The sequence below is a fragment of the Cucumis melo genome, chromosome 9, assembly GCF_025177605.1.
Source record: "Cucumis melo cultivar AY chromosome 9, USDA_Cmelo_AY_1.0, whole genome shotgun sequence".
In the NCBI taxonomy this organism is placed as follows: domain Eukaryota; kingdom Viridiplantae; phylum Streptophyta; class Magnoliopsida; order Cucurbitales; family Cucurbitaceae; genus Cucumis; species Cucumis melo.
Window position 1 is genome coordinate 24,416,555 of NC_066865.1, and position 22,354 is coordinate 24,438,908.

Here is a 22,354-nt window from a genome sequence, read left to right on the forward strand (position 1 = left end):
CGATGGAAAAGAGGAAAAGAGAGAATCACATCCATATCCCAATAACCTCTTCAATGACATGCAACATTGGTAAAAGCAAAAGAATGAGAAAGTATTGTTTTTTTTTTTTTTTAATTAAGGGAGGGGGAGACATTAGGAATTGGGGAATGTCTTCTAATATTTTAGAACAAAAAAGAGGAAAGGAACAGTGTTGTTAACACAATGTCTTTACACGTTAAAGAGTAGTGCAGGGGACTTTGGCTTTAGCTTTATACTTGTCATAATGTCATGTTTTTTTCTTCTTTCTTTCCTTCCTTCCTTCTTTCTTTCTTTCCAATTACCCCTTTAGATTTGACATATTGTTCTTCCTGTTATAACCCTCTATGTACATCTGAGTTTAAATTATAAAAACTACCTCCTAACTTTGTCTGTCTACGAGTATATCTTTTGAGAGGTGTAATATATTTACTATATATGAAACTTTTACAAATGTTTTAAAACTACCAGCTATGAAGTTAGAATTATGCATGTAGAATTATAAAAGAAAGTTGGAGAAGTGTGCGACGTCCTTAAATGGTATTTGATTATTCAATGTTCATTCTAGGGTTGTTCTAGATACACCCTACTATTCTAGGGTTAACAATGCACCATTTCATGTAAAATTTTTGTTAATTATATCTTTTTTTTTAGTACGTATAAAGAAAAATAGAGGCCTTAGTTCTCATTTAAAATTCATAAGATTTTTTTTTTTTGAGGTAGTTTCAAAACGTTTGTAAGATTTTCAATTTTTGAAATACAAAAATTAATTTTTTTTTTTTTTAAATAAGTGGTAAAGTTCAAGAGTATATTTTACAATTTAACAAAAAAATATTTATGATGAGACTGATACAATAAATTAAAAACGAAAAATAAATAAATGCAGGCTCCCTCTTTTTTTTTTTTTTTTTTATATATATATATATATATATATATATATATATATATAAAATTTTTTTAGAAAAAATAATAATTAGTGTCGCGACACAGAATACTAATCGAAATGCACCCAATTTTTTCCAATCAAAAGACATGCAATTTTTTTTAGTTTCTCTCATCTAACTTTAAGATAGAAAATTGACCACAAATGACATACATTGTGACAAATACATCTCCTTAAAAATACTTTCCCCATTTCCAAATCACCTTTCTATCGACTGTTTTTAATGCTCTCTCTCTCTCTTCCCCATCATATCTCTTATTGGGACTTGAATTCTTTTAATTTCTCCCTCAAAATAAATTAATAATTCAAACCTCAAACCCTTCATTATTTGTTGACTTCATGCAAAGGGTATCAAAAGTTGAGTTGGATTCTCTTTGAAGCTCTGTATTATAATTAATAAGTACACTACTCTAAATAATAAATAATATATCTTGCTCCATTTATAATAATAATTATTATTAGATATATAATATCTATATCTATGAACTTGAATATATAATGCCTTATTCTATATGGGTTATATATATATATATATATATTTTCCTTGGATGGTTGTCTGATCATCTCTTTAAATTTAGACCACAAAATTTAAAAGTTATGATATGACACAAAATGGCAAAACAACATAAAGGGAGAAAAATACATAAGGTAAAGGCATATATAACATAAAATACACTATTAATTTACAACAATTTCATGATCTTATAATATAGTGTGAGTGTGTGTGAGTGTGTGTGTATATATTGATGGGTAGATTAACAAAAAAAGAAACACTAATCTAGCAACATTGTTTTTGTTTTTGTGGTACTAGATTCTTCTTTGCATAATATTTAGGCATAATTTTAAATATGTTTAAATATAGTATTGAGAGGTATATTAAGTTTAGGCAGACCAAAAAAACAAGTGAGATCAAATAATATATCAAACTTCATTTCTCCACCACCCCTTAGAAAAAGCTAAATCTATTAACTTTGTATATATGCCTTTCATTTTAACATGTATGGTTGAAGAAAAGTATACAATACATATTATTATTATTATTATTATTATTATTATTGTTATTACTATTACTATTATTATTATTATTATTATGTATAGAATTATCTTTTTAAAAATAAATGAGAAACTCATGTTCTATTGTTATACATGGAATTGGATTACATTAGGGTGCTGTCCCCTAGGCTTACTCAAAAAAATTAATGATAAGATATGTGTTCTTTATTTTATGTTTTAATGATGCTTTGTGATTGTATATTGTGAGAAAGTTTGGTTTGTTAATGGTTTAATTAGGTGTACCCATTCAATTATTCCCCTAAATTTATCATACGAGTATAATCCTTCAAATCCAACAAAAAGAAAAAGAAGAAAAAAACCAACAACTGTTTCAACTTCATCGATATCTAACAAGTTTTTTATTCTTTTAATCTTTACATTTATTAAATGTGTTGAACATTTTATTTAAAATGTCTTCTCAATCACTCAAAATATTTTTTATAAAAAAAAATTCTAAAAGCAACCGTTGAAACACAATAGATTCTCATTTTTTTATGCTTAAAATTTGATTTTCAGATTTTTTTTAAAATTTATTGTATTTTTTAAACAATTCGTAATTAAACAAAATTTATAATTTATAATTTAAATTTCAAAATTTTAAATTAAAATCAAATATAGTGAGGGAAAAAAAAATGTTAACTTTTAGTTGTGTAAATAACAATTACTTAACACTCTTCTAACTTTCTAATACTCTAGATAATATATCTACTAAATTTAAAATTGAAATGGTTTATGTCTTATAAAACATATAGTTAATTTATTCATAAAACAATATAATTATCAAATTTACTTTCAGCTATGGACTTACTGTTTTAGATTCATTTAAGATGATATAACAGAGCAGAAGAGGTATGACGTATTATTGTTAATTTTGTTACTGAAAGAGGGGAAAGTGAGAGAGGAGAGAATAAAATGAATAGATGATAATTATTTTTGAAATAATAAACAAATATGAAAGTTGTAGTAGCTTAAAGCCATTGATGTGATTTAAAGGAATTTTAATCTTGCTTTGTGCCCACTTATTCCACTGGGATGATCAGCCCCCTCTCCCCCCCCCCCCCCCCCCCCCCCCCCCCCCCTTCTTCCTCTCTTTGCATCACTCTCTATTTAATTTCACCTTCACTCCCTCTTCTCTCTCTCTCTCTCTAAAACATAGAGATCACAGCAACCAACACAAATAAAACACAAAAAGACAGAGAGTTGTTTTCTTGGCTTGAAGATTTTCCTTTGAGCAAATTTTGTTAAGAGAAAAACTTTGAATTCTTTTTTAATTTTTTTGTTGTTGTTTGTTTTGGGTGTGATGGGTTTGTTTAGAATGAAAGGTTTAGAAGATTTCAAACCATTGATGGCGATGGTAGCCATAGATTTTGCTTTTGCCATTGTGAATATTCTGCTCGAGACAGTTCTTGATCATGGAATGAACCATTTAGTTCTCATCACTTATCGTCTCTCCATTGCTGCCATTTCCTTAGCTCCAATTGCTTACTTCTGTGAAAAGTAATTTCCTCAAATACCCACTTTGTATTTAATCTTTTTTTTTTTCCTCTCTTTGATCTTCTGATTATTATGAATTTTCTCTGTTTCTTCTCTGTTGTTTTGGGGTTTTACAGAGATGGTAGAGCCAATCTCTCTCTTCGAATCCTCTGTTATTTGTTCTTCAGCGCCATTGTTGGGTAAGTAATTTCAACCTTCAATTCTTAATTATCTGTTTTGTATTTTCAGTTTCTTCATCGATTAATTTGTTGTTCTTGTTTCTAATTCAGGGCTTCATTAACTCAATATTGCTTTCTTTTGGGAATTCAACACACTTCTGCCACTTTCGCTTGTGCATTTGTTAACATAGTCCCTGTTGCTACTTTTCTACTTGCTCTTCCATTTGGGTAAGTTTAAAATCTTTCCCTTTCTTACCGAAATGTCACTTCTTTAGTTTTCGGATCTCGAGAGTGCTCGGAATAGTTTTCAAGTCTGTTTGAAATGAGTTTTCAACTTTTCTAAAAAGATAATAATAGTTGTTATTATTGTAAAGTCATTTCAAACAGAGCTTTCCAGTGTTTGACCTAGAACTGTTGAAATTTTTGCTTCTTCCATGAGTTTGTTAAAATTTGAACTCGTTTGACGAACTCAAGGATTTCGACAGTACTTCAAACTCGCTTTTCTCACTTTTTGTATAGCAGCTTTTTGAAGTTGGACCTATCATACATTTCTTTTCTTTATTTCATGCTTCTCATACTCCTTTACTTAACTCCTAAGCTTAAATGTGAAGCTTCCATCTCAAATACCTAACTTTCTAGTTATATTTGTTTTTTCAAATGTTAAGAATTCAATTGGTCAAAGATGATCTATGATTAAGTGAGTGTTAACAAAATTTCTTTTAAACAGGTTAGAGTCGGTGAAGTTGAAAAGCAGCGGTGGGAAAGCGAAGGTGATCGGGACGGTGGTGTGCATTTCCGGTGCAGTGCTATTGACGACATACAAAGGCCCAACTTTGGCAAATGCTTCACACGTTACAGCACACGTGGGTAATGTAAAGCTAAAGAAGACAGCGGAGAGTTGGACGGTAGGGTGCATTGCTCTTGTGGCTGGAACTCTGCTGTGGTCGTCGTGGTTTTTGTTGCAATCAAACATCGGAAAGAGATACCCATATCAATACTCGAGCACCGCCATCATGTCCGGCTTCGGGGCAGTCCAATCCGCCGTGTTGAGCCTCTCCACCGGCGCAAAGCTCTCTGCTTGGGCTCTTAATGGAAAGATTCAAATACTCACTGTTTTGTACACCGTAAGTCTACTCCACAAAAATATTAAAGCTCTCAATTTTGCATGCATGCAAGCTAAGGTTGTTTGAATGTTTTGATCATCACATGAAAATAATTATTAAAAAAAAAAAAAAAACAAATTCTTTTGATTATATTAAATTAATTATAAGATTAGTTCCAAGTTATTTTAGGGATGCTTTTATCCACTAAAAATCTAGAGCACCAAAAAATATCTTTCTGATCACCCACTAGACTTTCCCACCTAAAGGAGAAATGATGAGGGATCACTTTACATTTCTTTTTTCCATAGAAAAAACACAAGGTGTCGAGTTCTTACTCACTTGTCTATAATAATTTAGTTTTGACGAAGACCTGTCTGCTACGAAAATAAGAAAATCAAAGAAACTTAGGAATAGAAACAATGTTGATAAATTCATGAACTGAAGGAGAGTTTAATTATAACTCTGTTGTGGATGTAGGGAATGATTGGATCAGGGATATGTTTTGTGGGAATGTCATGGTGCGTTAAGAAACGAGGGCCAGTGTTCACAGCAGCATTTAGCCCGTTGGTTCAAATTATGGCAGCCATGTTTGATATCCCCATCTTGCACGAGCCACTCTTTCTCGGAAGGTATAGTACACAACATTAACGACATATTTGGAAGTGTTTTTGAGTAATTTCTAGACACGATAAAAGCAATTTTCATCATTTCAAAGTTACTTACCTTGGTTAAATGAAAACAGCTTGTTGGGGTCCATTGTTGTGATAATTGGACTATACATTTTACTCTGGGGAAAGAACAAAGAGATGGAAAGCTGTGCTTCAAAAGTGGTGGTGGAAGAGGAAATTACTTCAACGATTACTCCTCAAGACCAAATGATGAAGGATTTACAAGAACAACCATAGAAAATTAGACTTAATTAAGTAGATGAAATCTCAAATTAAAGACCTTTTTTTTTTTTTTTTTTTCTTTTTCTTTTTCTTTTTTAACAATGTTATTATTCAAGAGAGGGGTAAAATCAATAGAAGGGAAGAAAAAAGAGATTTACTTTAATCTCGGTTAAGCTTCTATTGTTAATTGAAACCAAACTATTGGTGGAGGTAAGTGTATAACATTATAAATATTTGATGAGTTTAAATAGTCTTTTTTTTTTTAAAAAAAAAGAAATTTTGTTCATGTTTGAATGCTTTTATAATATGTTATGGAGAGAGTTTGGATTTTTTTTTTTACCTTTCGAAAAATTTAAAAAAAAGAAAAAAAAAGAAGTGAAGAGACTTAAGAGAGAGGATTGGATTTTGTGAGTTGAAATTAATTGACCATTTGTCCCATCACAAGATATTATATAATTTGATACCCAAAGAAAGAAAAAAAATTCAAAGCTCTTATTTTCATGAGTCAATTTCTGATTTGAATTCTTTTCCCTTTTGGGTCATATTCATTCAAAATAAAATAACAAAATGGGTCTTTTAGACATTATATTATTCTAATAAATAACAATAATTTGAAAATAAGTGGAAGAGAAAGAATAAGAATTTCAAACCCAATGAATGTAATAATTTTTTGTATATAAAAAAAGAATATTTGATAGGGAATAATTCAAGAAGAAAGTTAACGTTTGTCTTGGTTTATTAATATAAAAAAAAAAAAAAATCAAATTTTTAAAAAGGGATGATCTTGGTTGAGGGTGTCTTTCGATGTGGGAGTGAGATTTGGCGCCTCAGTTGCTAAAGCAATATCCTTGTGTTTGTTGAAAGCCTACAAAATAACGTGGAGTCATATACTCTTCTCTTAAATTACGTAATTCCAAAACCCATTTTTCTTTGCCTTTTCAATTCTCACCTAAAAAAAGGAAAAAGGGGTTGAGAATTTCCCTATCCTTTTTTCTTATTTCACCTCTATTTGTACTGCTTCAACTGTTGAATCTTTAATCCTTCAAGTCTAAGTCTCCCAGGTACGAACCCTTTTGATTTTATTCACTTTTGTTCCTGATTTTTGCTACTATTGCTCTGCTGACCTCGTTTTCTATGTGTAATGCAACTCTTGTTTGGTTGGAAGGAATTCTGGTTTAATTTTGTTGATGGGTTTTGATTTCTTGAATTGGGTATTGTAGATTGAGCCTCGTTTGTGGTTTTGTAGTTCAATTGTGACATGTAACGCAATATTCTCAATGTATTTTGGGTATTTTGTGTATTTTGTGTCTTAGTCGTTTGTTTGGGACTGAAAATAAATTTGTTAGGTGGAAATCATGCTTTCAATTGGTTGGTGGGTTTGTTTCGCTTTATTGGTGATGTGGGATGAACACTGAGTTGCAGATATTTTCTATTCAATTTAGGATGTGAGAGAAAATTGAGCAAAAGGGATGAATAGATGATGCTCAGAAATGTTAGTCAAAAACTTTTGTTGTTCTATTGATTCAAGTTTGTGGAGTTCAAAATTGAAATGAAGCTTTCGATGGATTGCCATTCAAATGATGTAAAGGCCAACGCCGGCAGGAATCAGAGCAATGAAGGCGACCTTGAGAAGCAGAGAGTTGCTCAGCCATCATCATCATTAGAGCTCTCTACCAGAGATGGTGATGATAATACACCATTAACCATTGTTGTTTCTACAGGGGAGTCTAAACCAACCTCTGAGGTTCCTGGTCCTGGGACTCTTTGCTCTCAAGAAGAAGGGTCATTGGCTTGTGCAGTTTCCCCAAAAAAGGAGTTCTCATCTACTGCTTCTAGTTCTGATGAGCAGTGCAGGTACGTTTGAGTTGCTTCTCTTCCATTTAAAATGCATTTTCGATTGTTCTGTTCATTTCTGCTGCTACATTTTGGCAGCACCTTTTTTAGTTAGTTCCTCCTTCCTCATACTTCGGTTATTTATGTTGTTTGTTCATTGTTTGTCATCCAAAAAACATTAGATAAACTCCTAAGTTTGCTTTTTGAAAATCGATACTTTATGTGGTTTGTTAAACCACCACTAAATTGATAAGGTTAAGCCATGAATCAAATGTGTGATCTATTTATGTAGATTAGGGGAGGAAATGACTTTGTTGGTGAGGAGAGTTTGACTGAATTCTACAAGCTTAAGTTGATGGAAGATATTTAATTTGTCTGTCACGGTAAGATTAGAGCCGCAAACATGAGTATACTTCAATGGTTAAGATATTTTCCTTGAGGTCGGAGGTTCAAGTCTTTGACACACATTTGTTGCACTAAAGACTAAAGAGAAAAAGATTAAATCCCTATTCTTCTACATTGTAGATAACACTTTTTCAAATATTGTCGTCTTTCCATGTAATCTGCATTGTTGTGATGTCCACAATTACTATTGGCTTCAATTATCTGGTTAATGTGTTGTAAAATGTAAAGGAAGTCGAGGCCATTAAGCCTGAGTACTATTATTCAGAATATGTCAGCAAGAGAAGGAGGAAGTCTTGATAGAACTTGGATGTCATTGTCGAGGCGGTCTCGCAAAAGCTCATCGGACTTGCATAGATACTTGGTTTCGTACTAAAGGATCAAACAGATGTGAGATATGCCAGTAAGTTGCTTTTTTAGAGAATGCCATATATTAAATTAAAACAATCATATGGCCTGTCAAGGGCTTTTGAAATGCAATTTGCTAAACTTGTCAGGGTTGTAGCGGCAAATGTATCACCTCCACAGTCACATCATGGTGTAGGTACTCTGTAGCTCTTGATGCAATGATTATTTATGAACTTATAAAATGAATCGCCTCAATGAACATTCAATGAATTTTTTCGTCCTTTCTACAGTGTTAGTGTTATTAGTTGATGATCAGTATCATGCTTTTGTTTTGCTTTTGGTAATTACTACAATTCCTTGCTTTCTTTTCCCACCTTAGGAAAAATGTTATCATGACATTTCATCTGTAATCTTTGCTTCTGAGTGTTCCTTTTATTTTGAAGGGCTTTACAAAGTACTGAAGTAGCATAGTGGATATTTCTAAATAATGTGTTGTTTACCAGATTTGAAATGAAATTCAATAAGAATTATAGGAAAGGACAACTACGGCCTTAATTGAACAATATTTATTCCGTAGGTTGTACGACTGTTTCCTTTAAGTTCTAATACTTATAGTTGCAATGACCATTGGTTCATCCTTCACAATTCTTCCTCTTCTTGGTGAATTAGAAATGTTAAGAAAGAGGAAAGTGCAAAGTGGCAAAGATTCACTCGCCCACTAAACCACATCGAACAAAACCAAACTCATAGACTAAATACATGGACGTGAAAATTATGCTTCTGTTTTCTTTGTATAGTTTCTACTTTTCAAACTATTGATTTATGAGAAATACAGTTTAGAACCTTATAATTTAGCATTGAACTTATGATTCATGGATGTCGTATCGGAATAACCTGAACTATGATTATTCCGTATTTGACATGCACAGACCAACTACTGGATTTGGAGGATTGATCCAACCTATAGAACTCAAGATCCCCAAAGGGTAGCAAGAATTGATTTTGACTTTTCCAATGATAAGCTTGTTTCATTTGTTGTTAAGAAAACATGAAACATTGTTCATAATTGTTTATGCAGCAGTACTGCTTCAGTCCACTTTGGTTGGCTTTTGCCATTCTCATAGGAGGTCTCCTACTAGATATTCTTATATCAATCACCCTCGGTGTTTCCGCATTGCCTGTAAATATCATCATCGGTATGTTTTTGTCATTCGATACCGAGCTATACTTCTGGTTTCTTGTTGAGATATTTATGGTTAGTGAAACTTTGAAGAACAGGAGTTATTGTGGTGCTTGGACTTGGAACTGTGTTTCGACTTGCCTTGGAGTTCTTTCAGGAGTGGAATTCAGCAAGAGTATCACAAAGGGTGGAATCAAATGTCACTATTGGGTACTTTCCAGCTATATAGTCTTCGAATGTTTGCTTATAAAAGAAGAGAAAGGAAACGTTATATAAATAAAGTGAAAATATGTCTTATTCTTGTTTTTTTCTTCCTACATGTATTGGCCTCTTGATCAAACATATTAGTTAAACTTACTGTGTAAATTTGACAGTAAATCAGTAAATATGTTTAGTGAAATTGCAAGTGATGAGCAATAAACAAATACGTATAAACATCATGTATGTGGCAAAATAAGTTTAAACTTAGAAATTGACATGATATTCCTTCTTTTGGTGTCTGAAGTTTAATCCTCCATTACACAGTTGTATCGAAAGAAAATGCTAAAGTATTTGAACTAAAAAGAAACTTTTTAAAAAACTATTATACCAAGAGATCATATGTTGAAGGTTGCAAATTTTCAAATGAAGGAAAAACCATGGAGCACAAATGACAGCTAGGTTGGACACATCATATTGGGCCTAGAATAGTCCATTTTCTTGCTAGTAGGTTCACCTTCAATTATCAATCTTGTGTTTATCCACAAATACAAGCATGTTCCTCTCCCAAGTTTAGTATATACAACGTGTTGGAAAAGCTAGCCTAAGTCATTTGCTTTCTTGAATGTTTACACAATCAACCCCACATTCACATCTCATTAGAATCAAAGGATCGTATACTTTTCATTTTATGCAAAATCTCAATTTTCGTTAAACTTATTGTATCCGACGTTGCCTACTAAATAATAATTTGTCGTCCCACAAATGTTCGCCTATAAAAGCAAACGTGTGGTCCGAAAAGAAGATTAATAACCTTTAATTGTAGCAATAAGTTTAAGAATGCTAAAACTAGAAACCAAAATATCATACACAACATTATTTAGAAATTTGGTAACACAAACTTGGTTATAATATAATTAAACTCATGCTCACAAATAAAAAGGAAAAGAAAGGAACAATTAATTAAACTTTTCATTTTACACACTGTGCATGTATAACTTAGAAACAACAAGAGCTAATAAACCCTTCAACATTCCAAGATGTACAAAGCACATACATTTACTTGAGCCCCATTCTTTCCCCATCTCTCCATCCTCCTAGAGCTAGGGCTCACATTTTGATATCAAGCTGTATATATTTACATGACATGACAAGCGTTGACATTGTCATCATTGAACATGTTGCTCACTTTGTCATCACCGCGATGAGACATCGGAATCGTTCCATGCTTCTCGCCAACGTTATATCCATGTCTGTAATAGTTGTAACTCTCTTTGAACTCACGAGTTGTATCTTTGAAGTAATCGGTTGCTGATGTAAAGTACAACGGTGGCTCTGGGTATGGCCAAAACTCTGCCCTCTTTCCGGCCCTTCGAACCACCTTCAGTACTTTGTTTCGGTCAACATACCCAATCACCGTCACCTTCTCTAGCTCTAAGTCCACCTCGACCGAGTCAACACCTACTTGGAACAAAATAAACCCTAATAATGTTTTGTTTTTAAAACCCTAGAAAAAAGGGGGCTTTTTAAATATCTGTTCGTACCTCTAAGCTTGTAGATGGCATCTTTAACAACCCGTTCACAACCGGTGCAACACATCCTTACTTTAAGCTCAACAGTCTATAAAAGCAAATACAAATATCAGTAATTGATAGGAATATATAGGATATAGATTCTCTCATGATATTATTATTATTATACTTTTGTTCCTTTTGCTGATCTGATAAATAAAAAACTTTCACATAAGGGGTTAATGGAGAAGCCAAGGGAATTAAGAAAAAAAAGTCATGTTCTAGCAAATTGTTGTTACTTTTTCATGTCTACAAAATTCTCACATCCATTATCAATGAGCTTCACTGAAAACTCTTTTTTTCTTTTTTCATCTTTTGTTCTTTAAACATGTTGAACTATATTAATATAATTAAATTTACTATATTCTCTATTAACCTAAACTTTTGAATTGATGAGTGGTTTACTATGGTACCATAAACAGAAAGCTGTGCATTCAAACCCTGGTTCAAAACCCATGTCGAATTCAAACTTCAAAAATTTGAAATTGAGATATTTCAAAAGTTTAAAGAACACCCACATGAAAATTTGACACAAAAAGCCAAGAAACATGTAAAAGATAAAAAAAATCTCAAAACCCCATCAAATAAAAAGACAAACGTTTTCCTATTCTTTTCAGTTTTGAGGAACAAAAAGAAAGAAAGAAAGAAAGGAAAAAAAAAAAAAAAACTTTATCGATCTTTGTCCTAAAAAAGTGAAGATACATTTTCGTTAACAAGAAACTAAATCATAAATGGATAAAAAAGTACCCCGAACGTCTCAATTAGAACAACACATTCACAACACCCAAACGCATATAAGTACGTACACGAGAAACTACGATAAAACAATTACCTGCAAGGACAAAGGCTTTGGCTTTGGCATGTTATTGAAGAAGATATGATTGAAGCTTTTGTGATGATGATGATGATGATGAAGATCAAGATTATTATTATGATTATGGGAGTTTCCAAAACAACGTAGGAAATAAGAATAAATGATAGAACCCAAGGTAGTTCTATGAAGTACGGTAGCCATTTTTGAATACACAAAAGCTTGATATATATAACAAAAAGATTAAGAAAGGAGAGAGAAAGAGAAAAACTTAGAAAGAGAAAAACTTAGAACAGTGATCCCCAGCCTTTGAAGATATTCTTGTGTGTCAGAAGCATCCTCTCTTCACAGATTTCAATCTCTTCCTTAATGCTTAATCCAAAATCCCACTTTTTCCCTCAGCTTTAAAAGGAGCTTAATCAAATAGTTCATTGAATTAAAGTTTTTTTTTTCCCTTAATTCTTATATATTTATAATATTTGGTTTGGAGATGATGGAGGGTTTTGTAATAATTTATTTAATTAGTAAAAGCCTTGAGAAGAAGGGAATAAAAATGGAATAAATGAAGTGGGAAAAAGTTGTGTATATGCTTTAATTTTGATGAAGTTTTTGTTTTTGGTCAATTCATTTCAATGGGGTTTTCTTTTTAATGTTTAATTTTTATGTGGATTATTGAGTAAAGGGAAAAAGTGGAAACTTTTAATTTATGCAGTAAAAGGAGATTTGATCAACTTTGATTCTGAGAGAGTACTAAATTAAGAAAAATAAAATAAAATAAAAACTTTCTTTTGCCACAATCGTATTAAATTTACATTGAAATGTCAATATTTGTATCGATCTCTCCTCGACATTACATAAAAAGTGAAGATAGAAAATAATAAAGAATATAATGTTTATTTACGGATTCAAACGTCCATATTTTTATAAAATGAAAATAACTTCGACGTTGTGATTGTCGAAACATCGATATCAATATTTTAAACCTCGTAACAATCCACATATATTCCAAATATCTTATTTTCTATGGTTCTACTTTTATGACAATAATTTAAATTTAGAACACAGCCCACTATAGAATCAATTGATATCTGTTTTTCTTTAGTGTTTGTTTGTTTTTCTTTTTTTATTTCATCACTAAGGACTTTGGTTTCAAAGCAATATGGCCCACATTGGCATTTGTCAAATCTTATATCTCATAATACTAAAAATATAGAAAAAGAATATTAAGGAGAGAACATTTTTCTCAGTATTTGGTTCTGATCTCTTGTGTGTATGTTTCATCTGTAGAAGTGATTAATGGGAAAATATTACTAATACAGCTAGGCCCTCTTTTATTTTATTATTCTTATATATATACACACACACACTAATTAATATTCTAATTAAAAATCCTACTGTGTACACTTTTTTATTAATCTTAATTACCCAATAATATTGTGTCATAGTAGGTTTTCCTTGTCCAACTTTGATATTTAATTTGACTCACATGAAAAAGGTATATAACTGAAAAAAAAAAAATAGTAAAACCATCTAGGACTATTTTTTTTAAATAAGAAAAAAACCCAACATTTTAGAAAAGTAAATAAATAATAGTCAAGGACTGTGTTTGGTATAGATTCTAAATAGTTGATCGAAAAGTCTCGTACGTTAATAAGTAGGTCCTACCCATTTTTAGTCTATCAAACTATAGTTGTCAAATTCACTTTAATCTTTTCGATTAACAGTGTCAATACAATGAGTACATACAATCAACATAGATATGCAATTTTTTTTATTAAAAAAGCGGATAATAACAAAAACAACTATATGACTATAGTTTAGAGCTAACATAAGTATTAAATAGGTAGCACTCATTTGGTATATATATTTCTCTTCTTGGAAGTCTCAAGTTTAAAATCTTAACCATTGTTTTAAGTAAACTTAATTAGAAAACTTAAAATTTAAATTTGTGAATTTTTTTAAAGGAAATTATTATAATTAATAGAAAAATAAACTTGTGGTAAATATTAACCTATTTTCAAATTTTAGCAGTTTAGTTTAGCAAGGATAGATATATTTTGTAAATATTTTAATTAATATTTATGGTAGAAAATCAATCATATATTTTACTTGGAAAGTGCTTTTATGTTTTTAAAAAATGGATTCATTTGGGAAATATTTGTTGTGATGCCAAAAATATTATATTACTACGACCGAAAAATGCACACTCTTCTGTCTAGAAAAATAAAATGTTTAATTAAAGGAAAAGTCCAAAGCATTTCATGGTCTTTTGTAAAAAGCACTTACAAAAGGAGAGAGAGAGAGCCATGATTACTTATTTTGGAATCACTTTAAAATGCAAGACCACAAAATCACATATTAGTCCAAAATAATTAGCATTATTATCCACTCCACTTCAATTATTTCCACAATTCCCGGTGCAACTTTTTCCAAAGCTACGGCTCCTAATCAAAATATATTATACACACAAAATTTTATCTACGCTAAATTGGTGTATTCCTATGCATTTAATTAACCACAAGAGATATCATTCTTATATCATGCATCCAATTTCTCTTTGATTATCAACTACAATATAGCACAACCTAGTTTAAACGTATGCTTTCGCATTAAGAAATTTTATATATGTTTGAATGTTTCTCAACCCTACATGTTTTGTTTTAGTATTAAAAAGAAAAAGATCCTCTCAATTTGATGTATGCTTTAAATATATATATGTATGATTCTTTATTCAAGCGTCGGTCGAGTGCGTAAACATAAACTATATATTAATGTTGTATTTAGTCTAGTCTAGTTTAGACACATCATTAAAGGGGTTGTATAACCTAATGTTTTCAATCAACTTTTGAAAATAGCATCAACTAACACACAATTTTTTAAAAGAGAAATACATAAGTGATATATATATATATATATATATTATTTAATTTGAAAGGAATTTTAAAATGTAAAAGAAGAAGAAGAAGAAGAAGAAGAAGAAGAAATTTTTTTGGTGGGTTTATGGAATTTCCAAATGCATGGGGCACACTGCGCATTTAGGAAAGGGGCACACAGCACATGTTCTCCATATTACACAAAGTCATATAATAATTTTCATATTCTTCTTATCCACTTTTATTATTATGTCTGTTTCTCAGTAATATTATTATTGTCATTCTGCAATCAGACTTGAGACACTAACAACTTCAATCCATATCTCTTTGTGTGTTTATGACAAGAGAAAGGGGAGAATAGAATCAATAATCAGTGCTTCTTACTTTTCATTCATGTGTCTATATGACAAAACATATCATGTTGAAAGAATCGGTACTAAGTTTGTAGGGGTAATATTCGTTGTTAGAAATATAGTATAAGATAAATAAAAATGACGTTGTTTAAGTTGCAAAGAAGTTAAAAGAATAGGTAGAGCTTAGGATATTTTATATCATTGTTGGACGATCAAGAATTGAATCATAGATATCATAAAACAAAAGAGAGAGAGAGAGCTGAATTAAATTTAAAAAAAATATATTTTAAATAACAAATTTGCTATAGTTATTCATAGGAGAATATCAGGATATATCACGATCTATTGTTATGATATTTTGCTATTTATAAATATTTTTTGTTTATTTTACTATATTTAAAAATAACTATATAATTTAATCGAAAAAAAAAAATCAAAGACGTAACCAAAATGACACTGACTCTACATAAGTCCAAAAACTTCATAAAGAAAATTAAATCGTTAATATAATGTTTGATATGCAGACTAAACGATCATTGGTTCAATTATTATATAAACTGAATGAAGATTGTCAAAATGTGCATAGCTCAACGATAATTAACATGTATTTTGTCTAACATATTACATCTCAATTTTGAGACTTTTCAAGATAATAAAATACTTTTAATTTTAAGCATATATTTAAAAGCGATGGGACGAAAATGAAATTACAAACACATGATAAAAATTTGTTATTAAAAATTGAGTGCAAAACGCTCGATTCAACATTACTCATGGACTCTAGTTAATTAGATTATTGCATGTGGTGCACAAAGAAAACAACCCAACGAAACCATTGCCTATACAAAAAAGAATATAATGTCATTTCATGGTACAACAACATATCATTTTTAGTCCTAACTTTTTGTATTCTTGTTTTCTCTTCCTTCACTTATTGAGTATCATATCTCAATTTTATATATCCCATGACTCGAGAGCATATGTACTTATTAGAATAATATTATATATCAAGAAGTTGGGTTTAATTATAATATACATTTTAAATATAAAGTATGTTATTGGCATTTTAATTAATCCTTGCAGAACAATAACTATACACCATCTGATAATTGAAAAGAAATTAAATACATATATAGATGATAAGATTGATCTATACATATGTGGGAGGGAGAGAATTGACATGGTGATTATTTGAAATATTTAAAATTTTAATTTTAATTTTAAGTTTGCTTCTTTTCTTCTTTCTTCTTATTTTTCTTTTTCTTTTCCCTTCTTCTCAACCGATCTTTTATAATTTATTAAAAAAAAAAAAAAGATAGAAAAAAAGAAGAGGGGAGGTCCTCATGAAGAAGGTATATGGGGAAGAGGAGAGAGTAGAGAAAGGAAGATGATAGGAAAACGACGACAAAATAATTAATACAAATAAATACAATACACCATAAAATTATTATAAATAATACACATAAATACACCATAGAAATTTGATAGTAAATTTAATTGTCAGTTTACTCAGAAATTAAAAAAATTGGATTCCATTTTATAGTTTTCATACTAAAAAAGAACGAACTTGGCTGTGTCCTAAAGAGTATTTATTTAAGATTTTAATCGAAACTGAAAATTTAAAATTTGTTAGAAAAAGGTATCTGATTCTATTAGGACATATTGGTACAAACAAATAAAATTTAATGGACAACAAAACAATAAAAATATTCGGTTCTTCATTTTTGGCAAAAGAAATTTTGTCATTTTATTTCCACTTCATTTTGAATTACTTCTTTTTTCTAAACTATAATTAAAATTGGATCTCTTTCTTTCTTTTCTCTTTTCATGATAAATTGAAAATTAATCTAAACGGTTCAAACCGCTAATTTTCAATAAACTCGAATTGGTTCGGTTTGATTTTTGTTTTAGGGTATTGGGGATTTTGGTTAGCCCAACGACCATTGGGCCGAAGGACATTTGTTTACCACCCTAACAACACATTAAAGCATGATATCAACAATTCAACACAATGGAAATTATTGCTAATCATTCAAGAAGTTGCTGGAAGATTTTGGAATTGTATTGAAACGAAACAAAACCAAACCAAACCAACATAAATTAATATTCATATTTATCAATTCTATCCCTTTAAAAAAATTGAAGAATAAAATCCGCCGATGAAATGTCCTGAGTCACCGATCCAAAACAGAGGAAAACAGAGATCCAAAATCTCAAACAACAATACAATTCCCATAAAACGAACAATCCAGATCGTTCCATAAACAAAAGATCAAACCGAAAGTAGAACAACAACAACAAAAACAAAAAGAAAAAAATTTATCATACAAATTACAAAAATGGGGGCTAATTAATTAAGCCGATAGAGCGGTTGGGCGATCGGCGAAAGGGAGATTATGAAGGATGAGAAATCGAACACGGCGGGGAAATGGGGCGGAGTAAAAGAGCTGCCGCAGCACGTCCGAGAGCACCACCGTGTATTCCTCAAGAATCTCTGCCAGTACCGATACGAGCATCATCTCCGACGTCAAGGGAAAAAGCAATTGAAACGATGAAGGTTCTTTCTCCTTTTTTTTTTCTTTTCGCGTCTTGATTTCTTTATGCGTTCTTTGTAGAATGATTGATTTGATGGAGCTTTGGAGTAGTGAGGATTGAGGATTGAGGATTGAGGATATGATTTTCTTTTGTTTTATTTTTGGGTAATTTATAAGAATATTTATAGACGACAAAAACAGCGGCTGGTTTTAGATATCATCCGGTAACTATTCACCCATTTCAAAAATGGTACTTATTAATATTTATTTGTAATCACCACTTTGGATATCCAAACATTACAATAAAATAAATAAATCAATAAATATAGAGATAAATAATCCAAATTGGCAATGAGAAATTTCACAAAATCTACTAAATATTAAGTCATTATTTATTGACTATTTGGTTTTCATTACTATTTTACCAAACATTTTATAAAACTAAAAAAAAAAATTGCTTTAAATTCGAAGTACTAAACATGTTAAGAAATAGCCATAATCCAAAGAAAATTAATTATTAGTTATTACCAAACAACCTTAAAATATTAAATTTAAATTAAAAAAAAAATCTCTCTCTCTCTCTCTTTTTTTTTTTTTTACCTGAATTCTTTTAATTTAGATTTTATGTTGTTAATAAAATATATGAAAACCAACTTATAATAATACAAATAGAGTTGAGTTGACCAGATCTTGAAGTTATTAAATTAAACACCTAAAAAGAATAAATAAATAAGTTATAATAAGAGGAAGAATTAATGGGGAAGGCCAATCCCGAATGCCGCCGTGGCAACATAGTGAGGAAAAGGGTAAACAATTCAGTGTGCGGTGTCATGTGCCACGTGGGCGACCATAGTTTCTTCAGATCGCCTGCGCGTGTGTTCTAGATTCTTCTTCTTCTTCTTCTTCTTCTTCTTCTTCTTCTTTAATTTTCTCCTTTAATTTTTACTTTATTTTGGCTTTATTGTAATTATTTATTTCCTTAAAAGAAAATATTACAATTGGCAGTCCAAAATTCAAATTAAAAAAGAAAAGAAGATAGAGAGATGTGGAAATTTCACATCCTTATCTACTAAACCTTCCTAATCTATCTATTTTATTTAGATAACATCACATGTTTAGTTTTTGTTTACAATACTACTGTTTTTGGACATTGATTTGTGAGGATGAGAAGTTATTTTAAACGAATTTCTTTTTAAAAAGGTTGGACAAAATATTAATCAATGAAATAGAAAGAGATATTTTTTAATTACATGTAGTGAATATTTCGATTTATTTTATTATATCTAAAATTGAGATATTTTACCTTTTTTTTTATTGAATATAATTTATTATATTTGTTGAATTATATTAAAATTGGGATATAGTTAGTTTCTATCTTTAAAATTTTAATTATATCAATCTTTGTGTTTCTTCAATGTTTTAATTTAATTTATTGAAGTTTGTCTCATATATAATTTGACCATGCTTCATGCACATTTCTTTAATCCATATGATTATTGGTGAAAAATTGGTGTGAAATAACATTTGACTAAGATTAAAACTTTTTTCTCCCTTTTGCCTAACTCTAGTGTATAAGACACTTATAATCATTTTGAAAGTTGGTAGTTTGAAACTAATTAGTGTTTAAGTCATTTTATGATCATTATGAAAGATAATGGCTATAAGCTCAAATCATGATCACTATCAAATTGAACTTTGAAATGTGAACCTTTTTTTTTTTTTAACTTATAACTTATATAAATAACATGCTTTCTACATCTTCTTTTTAAATAATTAATTTCAAAACCCCTTTTCTTCCCTTTAATTCAAGTTCTTACACCTTTGGGGAAAAAAGTTTATACAATGTAACCATATTTACACCATGATAATCACATTAATGACTTTAATATAAAGTTGGATCCACGAAGGTGGTTTAAAGCTTATCGTCGAAGATTGTCATGCATGAGAGGTAGTTGTTAGACCCTAGAGTTGGTTATGAAAAGATGTTCATCACAGGGATCTTCACAAGCGATTGTAATCGTAGATGGTTGTCGGTGCCTTAGAGTTGGTTGAATGAAGGTAGTTGTTGAAGTTAGTCACTAGGGTTTGTAATCGGAGGAGTGTGGTCGCTAAAGTCCAAAATTATCATTGAAGTTAGCTGTGTAAGAATTGTGATCATTTCAGTTTATTGTCGAACCTCTCATCGGAAGTAGTTGTTGGAGCCCTAATTGTTGTTTCCAGTTGGCTTCTAAAGCTTAACAGTAGTAATCGTTGATAATGACCAATGAATTAAGCCATGGGTAAACATTAGAAGAAGTGAGAGTAGAAAACATGATTAACTTTTTCAGTACTAGTTTCATCCATTTTCATCCAACTTTATCAAACTTATTTTTACTACATCTTTAATATTTTGGGTTCTTTCAAATTTCTATAGAAAACTGGATCAAAATATGGATTGTCACATTTTCTTCCCTCATAATTTTATCCACAAAGAAAAAGGCAAAACAAAGTTATCCAAAAATTTTTAAACTAGATCATTAATGAAAAAAATATAGATAAATTATTTTAAATCGCAAAATTATTGAATTTTTTTTAATATAATAAAAAGAAAAAAAAAACAATAAGACATTAAAATAAGTTGATGACATTTTTTTAGAAAAAGTAAACATATGATATGAAGTTGATCTAAGTTTGGTTCTAAAATCATAGTAGAATGATCCAAAGCCAAAGCCCACCATGAGCCTCAATATTAGAGAGGTTGGTTTCCCCAATCTTAAGCCCATATAGTTTCATTCGATTTGAGCATTTTTCTCTCTTGGTTAGGGTTAGTTCTCTTTACTGTTAATTACTAAAATTATGACCTTTCAATTTGGCCACAATAAGTGATTGATTTTAATTTATAGGATTTTTTTGGAAGATAATTATCAGCATCTCTTATTATAGAAACAATCAAAACAAACCTATAGTTATTTATATGAAATTATTTAATAAATAAAATAATTGAGTTACAAATTTAGGCCACTAACCTTCTTCACCTTTTTAGCTATTTGATTTCTTAACGTTAAACAAAAAAGATATAATATGTCAACAACTTCATTTCATTTCGTCTCCGATAGCTCCTTCCACTTAAGAAAATGTAAGATAGTTACTATAAAAGTTTTTAACTTATTGTGTCTTATAAATACGCTTTGAAAAATTTATATATATATGAAACAAAAGAAAAAATCAACTTTATATTTATCAGATGTTATTATAAAACATTAAATAGTAACTCTATCACGCATGCCATAAAATACTATACCACATGATGATGTTTTTTTTTGACAACATGACTCGAAAACGATGTCATGAACAAATTTTAGTTTGTTTAGTGATTTGTTGGTTTATGAATTTGTTATGTTTTTGTCTTTTCTATAACGTACTTTTTAGTGAATATTTTGAATAACTCAACTTCGATATTGAGCATTACTGATGTATACATAATTATGGAAAATTTTTATGTTACTAACTCTACACCAAAACTTAATATATAAATGAGAAAATAGGGTTAAAAAGAGTTGGTTTGATAAGATGGTGGGATCCTCAATAGAGTGAAAACCATAACAATCCAACCCCGTGACTGAGTGTCACATCTTCCATCGCTGTACCACAATTCTCAAGCTCTCCAAATTCAAACAAAATCAAATAAAGAATTCATTTCACTCTCACCCTTTGCTTTCTTCAAGATGATGATAACAACGATAACAATATGAATATTATTTCAATTTTCAAGCTGAGCATTGGCTTGGGGAATTGGAATGTAATTAATATATTATTACTAAGATATAGTCTTCATTTAACATTCACCTCTCCCCCTCTTGCAAATGTCAACAAGGGTTGTTCTTCCTTTTTCTTCACTCTCAAACTTTCTTAAATTCATTCTTAGAATGCAGTGATGCATTGTTATGGTGGTGCTTCACTCTTATAGATGTAAAATGATTATGTATGATGATATGAGAGGAAGGAAAACATCGACAACAATTGCCAAAAATGGAGGTGACGGCAAAGAAAAATTAATTGGTTGAAAAGGAAGAATTAGATTAAAAGAAAGAGAGGTAGGCCAGCCATAAATCACAAGTTCAATTACATACACCATTACCAACAAAATATTAAGTACATTTATGGGGAACTTTTTAAATTTACAAAAATTATAATAAAATTTTGTATCTTTAATCTTACCATCCAAATGAACACTAATTTATCATTCATATTGGTCAGATTTTTATAAATAGTTTGACATACATATGAATTAAATTCTAAATTAAAAAAAAATATATGGACTAATTTTTAGGATTATCGAAACTATAGAAATAATAAATTTGAAATTTAATATATCTTATAATAATTAAGTAAAAAATTGAACTGAGTTTATATTTTTATTATCTTTATTTAATATAATTTTATATTTTAAAATTTGAAATTCAAATTTGGTATAGAATGAAAACATAAAAAATATTGCTTTTAAAATTTGTTGTTAGGATCACATAGTTTGAAAACGATTTAAAAAATTAGAATTAAAATTGTTTGATGAACACATTTTCTGAATTAAATAAATTTGAAAACATAAACAGAATTTG

At 30.0% G+C, this 22,354-nt stretch overlaps 4 protein-coding genes across 10 annotated transcripts; 2 read left to right on the top strand and 2 right to left on the bottom strand.

The window, feature by feature from the left end:
• Positions 1 to 3,085: 3,085 nt before the first annotated feature.
• Positions 3,086 to 5,904, top strand: LOC103482879 (WAT1-related protein At3g30340-like). The gene is made up of 6 exons (XM_008439243.3): positions 3,086 to 3,508; positions 3,622 to 3,684; positions 3,775 to 3,891; positions 4,391 to 4,787; positions 5,244 to 5,395; positions 5,509 to 5,904. The coding sequence occupies exons 1-6, from the start codon at positions 3,312 to 3,314 to the stop codon at positions 5,669 to 5,671; spliced, it is 1,089 nt and encodes a 362-aa protein (XP_008437465.1). The 5' UTR covers positions 3,086 to 3,311; the 3' UTR covers positions 5,672 to 5,904.
• A 538-nt stretch (positions 5,905 to 6,442) lies between these two features.
• On the top strand, positions 6,443 to 9,819 carry LOC103482880 (uncharacterized). Of its 6 annotated transcripts, none has more exons than XM_051089934.1 (7): positions 6,444 to 6,717; positions 7,003 to 7,510; positions 8,160 to 8,294; positions 8,389 to 8,431; positions 9,169 to 9,225; positions 9,321 to 9,435; positions 9,518 to 9,819. In XM_051089934.1, the coding sequence occupies exons 2-7, from the start codon at positions 7,206 to 7,208 to the stop codon at positions 9,646 to 9,648; spliced, it is 786 nt and encodes a 261-aa protein (XP_050945891.1). In that variant the 5' UTR covers positions 6,444 to 6,717; positions 7,003 to 7,205; the 3' UTR covers positions 9,649 to 9,819. The 6 variants fall into 6 exon arrangements, with proteins under 6 accessions (XP_050945892.1, XP_016903261.1, XP_050945891.1 ...); XM_008439246.3 differs by having other exon boundaries at positions 7,099 to 7,510; XM_008439244.3 differs by having other exon boundaries at positions 6,447 to 6,717; positions 7,099 to 7,510; positions 9,318 to 9,435.
• Positions 9,820 to 10,555: 736 nt separating this feature from the next.
• Positions 10,556 to 12,462, bottom strand: LOC103482882 (heavy metal-associated isoprenylated plant protein 30-like). 2 transcript variants are annotated; one of them, XM_051089936.1, is made up of 3 exons: positions 12,271 to 12,462; positions 11,162 to 11,237; positions 10,556 to 11,078 (listed from the first exon to the last, which is right to left on the bottom strand). In XM_051089936.1, exons 2-3 carry the CDS (start codon positions 11,214 to 11,216, stop codon positions 10,756 to 10,758), a joined length of 378 nt encoding a protein of 125 aa, XP_050945893.1. In that variant the 5' UTR covers positions 11,217 to 11,237; positions 12,271 to 12,462; the 3' UTR covers positions 10,556 to 10,755. The 2 variants fall into 2 exon arrangements, with proteins under 2 accessions (XP_050945893.1, XP_008437469.1); XM_008439247.3 differs by having other exon boundaries at positions 12,021 to 12,460.
• A 4,967-nt stretch (positions 12,463 to 17,429) lies between these two features.
• Positions 17,430 to 17,925, bottom strand: LOC103482883 (uncharacterized). The gene has a single exon (XM_008439249.3). It carries the CDS (start codon positions 17,742 to 17,744, stop codon positions 17,580 to 17,582), a length of 165 nt encoding a protein of 54 aa, XP_008437471.1. The 5' UTR covers positions 17,745 to 17,925; the 3' UTR covers positions 17,430 to 17,579.
• Between the last annotated feature and the right edge of the window lie 4,429 nt (positions 17,926 to 22,354).